The sequence below is a fragment of the Carassius auratus genome, chromosome 32 (genome assembly GCF_003368295.1).
Source record: "Carassius auratus strain Wakin chromosome 32, ASM336829v1, whole genome shotgun sequence".
NCBI classification, from domain to species: Eukaryota; Metazoa; Chordata; class Actinopteri; order Cypriniformes; family Cyprinidae; genus Carassius; species Carassius auratus.
Genome location: NC_039274.1, coordinates 13,243,314 through 13,249,847, shown reverse-complemented (window position 1 = coordinate 13,249,847; position 6,534 = coordinate 13,243,314). Strand labels below are relative to the sequence as shown.

At 37.6% G+C, this 6,534-nt stretch overlaps 1 protein-coding gene across 3 annotated transcripts; it reads right to left on the bottom strand.

Annotated features, from left to right (window-relative positions):
• Positions 1–673: 673 nt before the first annotated feature.
• Positions 674–5,998, bottom strand: rpl34 (ribosomal protein L34). 3 transcript variants are annotated; one of them, XM_026215518.1, is made up of 5 exons: positions 5,910–5,998; positions 5,437–5,507; positions 5,213–5,312; positions 3,750–3,853; positions 674–800 (listed from the first exon to the last, which is right to left on the bottom strand). In XM_026215518.1, exons 2-5 carry the CDS (start codon positions 5,499–5,501, stop codon positions 716–718), a joined length of 354 nt encoding a protein of 117 aa, XP_026071303.1. In that variant the 5' UTR covers positions 5,502–5,507; positions 5,910–5,998; the 3' UTR covers positions 674–715. The 3 variants fall into 3 exon arrangements, with proteins under 3 accessions (XP_026071303.1, XP_026071304.1, XP_026071302.1); XM_026215519.1 differs by having other exon boundaries at positions 5,437–5,553; positions 5,910–5,952; XM_026215517.1 differs by having other exon boundaries at positions 5,881–5,922.
• Positions 5,999–6,534: the final 536 nt, after the last annotated feature.

Genomic DNA, 6,534 nt, shown 5'->3' with positions numbered 1-6,534 from the left:
ATGGACTTGGATCCATCCACAGGCTTGCAGTCGGGGGTGTTAAGGGGAGTAAATGAATGGGCTCAGTACAGCCCTGTGGTATGCCGGTGTTGAGTGTGATGGAGCCACCAGAGTGTGGCCTGACCTAAAATGCTGGGGTCTGTTGGTCAAAAAGTCCATAATCCAAGTGCAGAGGGAGGTGTTAATGTCCAGGTCTCGAAGTTTTGTGGTCAGCTTGGAGGGAATGACAGTATTAAATGCTGAGCTGAAGTCAAGAAACAACATCCGTACATGCCTGTTTTTACTGTCCAATAGAGTGCAGCACTGTGCATACTGCATCCTCTCTGCTCCTATTTTTACGGTAGGCAAATTGGTGTGGGTGGGAGACAGTCTTTGAGGTTTTTTATACACACACACACACACACACACTATGTACAGAGTATACACAGTATGTCAAGTTCAGAGATGCAAAAAAGATCCTTAATACTACAAATGTGATGATACATTTTAGTTGCCTAGCAAAACAACTTTGTGGAAATAGGTTAAGTTTTTCTTTCTTCATTTTGTAAAGCAACTGGGTTAGCTTAACATTCTATCAACAAAATATTTACTCCTTTTCAAAACATAGCTTAAATTCCTGCCACTATTATACTATGGTAATTCACCATCATAGGCAAATAAGGACACAAAACAGTGCTTTCAATTATTATTTTATTTAAACAGTACAAATCAACTTCTACTTCGACTTCTGGCTTTGTGCCTGGGCCTTCAGTACTTTGACCACAATTTTCTGCTCCTCAATTAGGAAAGCTCGTTTGATCCTGAAAAGACAACGATGTGGATTGTTAGCTCACAAAAAGCATTTATTAGTCATAATTTTTCTCTTTATTTGTTTTTAACAGCAGAATTAATATTTATCCATTTATGGTGTATTTGGAGTGTCCAAAACAAGGGTGTCCTGCGTCACAGCTGCCGAGTGAAAGTAGGGTTATTTCTGCATCATTGCACATGATTAGTCCTTTAAGTTTCGTGATTCAATCCGATCTAATGTTTACATGTACTCTCAATCATATTACCGGGCTCTAGCCATTTTTTTTTACTTGCGTACACCAGCAAAAGAGTCAGGTGTCCCCAAATTTTTGATCGCATCGAACCACACCACAGTTTTACAAGTTCACTTTTTTAAAATCTCTGTCCATATAGGCAATATTGACTTGAAGCCTAAATATGACTAATTAACAATCTGGTCAACAAAGTTTTTTTATTTGAAGCACAATTTTACAAGAACTGTAGGAAACTGTAGGCCTAGGAAATTTCTATATTTACCATACTTAAATTTAATTAAAGGGGGGGTGAAATGCTATTTCATGCATACTGAGTTTTTTACACTGTTAAAGAGTTGGATTCCCATGCTAAACATGGACAAAGTTTTAAAAATCAAGTTGTACGTTTGAAGGAGTATTTCTGTTCCAAAAATACTCCTTCCGGTTTGTCACAAGTTTCGGAAAGTTTTTTTCGAGTATGGCTCTGTGTGACGTTAGATGGAGCGGAATTTCCTTATATGGGTCATGAGGGCACGTCTGCCGGAAGAGCGCGCGCTCCCATATAGCAGAGCAGAGAGAGGCTGTGCACAGACAATCACTGATCAGAGCGAGAGCGTCATGAAATGTCACAAAAGGAGTGTGTTTTTGGTTGCCAGGGCAAGACAACCCTGCACAGATTACCAAAAGAGAAACAGCATTAAGGGACCAGTGGATGGAGTTTATTTTTATAGAGCATCAACGGAGCTGTGCGAGTGTTTTTGTTTGTTCCCTGCATTTCGAAGATGCTTGTTTTACAAACAAGGCCCAGGTTGACGCTGGATTTGCACATCGTTTATTTCTTAAGGATAATGCAATCCCAACGAAAAAGGGTCACGATCGTGTGTTGGAAACGCACGCGGTGAGTAAAACTGCTTCAAATATCTCTGTGTTGTTAACTTAGCTATTGTCGTGTAAGCACATCAAGTAAACAACATGCAATGTTGTCATCAAACTGCACGAGTAAAACTGCTTCAAATATCTCTGTGTTGTTAACTTAGCTATCAGCGCGTAAGCACATCAAGTAAACAACATGCAATGTACATACCACATAGAGAAGCCTTTGCTGATGCTGCTCTTGTTAAATTTCAGCCTCTGGATCTGTGTCACAGCTTCCAGACTCGCTCAACACAAAATCCTACTCGAGCTCGTGATTCTTTAGCTCCGCCCACACACGTCACGCCTCTAGGCGCTCGTGTTTTTCCGGGGAAAAATCGGTACAGACTATCTTTCTCTTATGAATATAATAAAACGAAAGACTTTTTGGAGTTATGAAGGATGCAGTACTACTCTATAGGTACTCAAGATTAACAGGATATTGAGTGAAAACGAGCATTTCACCCCCCCCTTTAACTTTTATCACAATATGCTAATTTTTTGAGAAGGACCTGTATTCTGTCAGTTGTGCAATATTTTTTTTTCAGAGGAGAAAACTCAGCCAGTGAGCTTTATTGAGCGTCATCTTTTTCTACCCGTCGTGGACCGGCGGCCACAGTATCACTTGTGCTCGCACATGCAGCCTAGAGATGCGCGGGTCAGATTTTTCCCACCCACGTTCCTCTTTTATGAAATTATTTGGTCCGCCCTGCAAATAGGTAACATTTCTTTACCTGCCCCGACCCGCGCATAGGGGACATCACGGGTTACGTTGCTTTAGACCTTTGTATTGTAACCTTATCAAAGAACCTAATAAAATATGAAAATATATATTCCAAATATTTAATATAGGCTATATGAAATTAAACTAGTGATGGTTCGTTGAACCAATCTTTTATGTGAACGAATCATTCTAGTTCACGTAATCCATGCACTGACTCGTATTTCTTGTTCCCTGAAGTTCATCCCTCCACAGCAAACACGTCAAATATTGTTGTTTAGCATGATAAAAAGGACGCATTATTGATGTGCGCATGCAGAGCGCTGATCGGTAGGATAAAATGTCAGGACTCCGGCCTGAGTCTGGACCGTGACGTGGTGCGACCTATTAATTTTTTTTTTTTTGTCGCACCATTTAGAAATTAGGTTGCACGTGCGACCAAATTGGTCACACTCTAAAGCCCTGTATTAGAGGAATACATCACCCCCTTCAAACCGATCAAAATTTCATTCAGATCAAACTCAGTCAGATTGATTAAGGTGTTTACCTGAAGGCTTTTCAGTCTGACTGAGCCAGCAATCCGATTACAAAACAGATTATTTTGTTGCATGTAGGGCTGGACGATTAATCACATGCGATTGTCATGCGCGTCTCATTAGTAAAGCTGGTTCTGTGATTAGCAGTAAATGTCCATCACCTGCTTTCAAATCGAGCGGCACTTAACAGACAGAGCCGTAGTTTGCTGACTAGCTACACAATATCACGTTCATAATCGCAGATGGATCGTATGCGATGAACGCAGTATTGCGTAGCTTGTCAGCGACTACGGCTATGTCTATTAAGTGCCGCTCCATTTGAAAGCAGATGGAGATTTACTGCCAATCACATGCGATTAATCGTGCAGCCCTAGTTGTATGTTAACATAGCCAGTGACAATCCTCCAGTCCAGTGAAATGTTGGTCTGCTTTGCTGTGTTAAAATGTACCATCTAAATAAAATGTACTTTACTTATGATGAGTCAAAAACTTTTGTATGAACCCACTATGAATAGACTTATTTACAAACAGGAAAATGAAATAGTCTCAGTCAGTTACCTGTCTCGTACACACTTGGCACACATGGAACCACCATAAGCTCGGCTGACATGCTTCTTGGTTTTTGAGAGTCTCATAAGTACCTGAGGTCTCACAGCATGGATCTATAGAGGAAAAAACAATTGAACATGGTTTAAATCAAGTGTTCAACTATGTCTAGTTTAACAATTTAAAACTTCTGTAAACCAATTTGATGTAGCCAACATCTGCTGCGGTACTGTAGATTATATTTTCTTTGATCACTCTTATATTAGAAAAACTACTCTGTAACACATTAGATATATTACTGATTTTATTTTTAACATTAATATGCTTTGCCACGAACCAAGTGACATTAGAACACTTAGAAATGCAATATAAAATACTCTAGAGCAGTGGTTTTCATGGTATTGCAGGTAGGCCACCAATTACTATTAGAAGAAATAATCATCTTGTCCATATATGTAAAAATGTCTAAGTCATAACATAATAACATAATTTCACATATATAATTAAGAAAAAATAAATATTAAACTGTAACTAATGCTTCCACTATTCGAACTCGCTGATTGGTTTAAGAATAAACTGCCAATGTATCTTAGATATTTTTGCTGCGTATGCTACAGAACAACAGCAGTTGTGCCAAGCGGTGCCAGGCCGAGTTATTTTCTGTTCATTGCCAGTTCATTCAATAAAGACAGTTAACAATCTAGCTTCTGAGTACTAAGTTATTAACCCATCAATAGTGGGGTCAGTTAATTTTTTTTCAGTGGGCCGCTGTCCTGACACTTTATCCTACCCTGTCAGATTTTCCTACCCGGGTTTACTGCACAAACGCACATCAATATCGCGTCCTTTGTCTCATGCTAAACAACGATATTTAATGTATCTGCATTACTGTAAGGGTAGGTTTAGGGTTGGGGTAGGTGTAGACTTTAATAAAAAAGTAATCTAATTGGTAGAAAATAACATTTATTGTTGGTTTCCTGTAGCTGTATCCCTTCTAGCTACAACCGCGAATATAACACATAATTACTGTATTTGCAGTACTGTAAGGGTATGATTAGGGTTGTGGTAGGTGTAGACGTTAATAAATCATAACTTTACAGTAGCATTTTTCATTGTGGAATTGTACTACCCATTGTTTTAGTGGGAGGTAGAAAAATCTGACAAGCGTAGGACAAATCGTCAGAACACCACGCAAACATGTGTTTGGTTGTGTGGGCCGCAAGTTGAGAAAGGTTGGAAAGCACTACTCTAGAGATGATACTAATTATTGTATTATTAAGTAATTTTTAACTCGTGATAAACATACCATTTATGCTACAACAAAGCTACACGTAATAAAACAAGAGCCAAGAAATGTAAAGACTGCTCATTTTCACCAAATTTATTGGCCTCTATACTCAAACACCATTCATATCAGTGTACTCAGGATAACGACGTAGTAAAAGCTCACAGGAAAGAACTAGTGCACCACTTACACCACGCAGTCTACCGGGGCAGATTCCACATGCCGACTTGGGTGCCTTGCCAGTCTTCTTGGTATACAAGTACACAATTCGGTTACCTGGCGTACGAGATCTGAGTGATATCGTAGTCGTTAAGTACAGCGTTAGAAGTATGCATAATTAGACACTAAATTACATTGTAGAAAGTCGTTGGTCCATGGTGAATATATATTTGCATCAATGCAGTAATTACTCACAGTCTGGTTTTGTTTGAAGCAGTGTTGTAGGAAAGCCTACGTCGGTAAGTCAGGCGCTGCACCATCTTGATCTGAAAAATTACACGATCTTTAGGCAAGTTCAAGTGATGTCAAAGCCTGCGGAATAAGCACCATTTATCTTAGAAGATAAAATTTTTCAAACGTGTTAAATATAATTTTAACACCCGAGTCAACGAATATAACGGCGTTACACTTTTACTCTGTTGTAAGATTTTAACAACTGTAATATCGTCATTCGAGTTTGTAAGGGAAGTGAATGACAACTTCTCAGCGCCAACTCAAGCAATAACAAAATCCATAATTACACTAGTAACTTAATATGGCAGGGGTATCCTCCGTTAGAATGCGAACTACACGTATAAATCTAAATATATATATATATTATCTTCAAAAACGGCAGATGACAATAGATAGTTCATTCACATTTTCAGCGCAAAGAGAATCCGCCATACCTGCTATCACTGTAGACGTAAGAGGAAGGAGTCGATACCGGGTGAAAGTTAAAGGTCCGACGGCAACGGAAATAATGCGTTTGCATATAGCAAAATAAAAGACCTTATAGAGTAGGCTACCTTGTTGCTGTAAATTATAATAGGTTTCCTATAAAATAGTATATTTTTTAAGATTCAATTGGTATATATTTATCTATATATATATTTATATATTTATATATATATATATATATATATATATATATATATATATATATATATATATATATATATATATATATATATATATATACACACACACATATATACATATATAGTGCCTTTGGTGTCCACATCAGAATCACTTATATCATTAACATAATATGAATGTAATTCTGAAATTAGATGATAAATGACCAAACATTTGCACATATATAACTACAACTACAGTCTTTTGAAATTTATTTTTCTAATTTTATACCATTTTCTTTGATTAGATGTGTGTGATTTTGGCATGTCCCTCACACAACTCAGCTGATCTCAATTAAAGTAAAAATTGGTTAAATAACACGTGTAAATAATTTTTAAATATACTGACTTAAAGTCAGATTGTTCATTTATATTTTATTTTCATAATAATACTAAG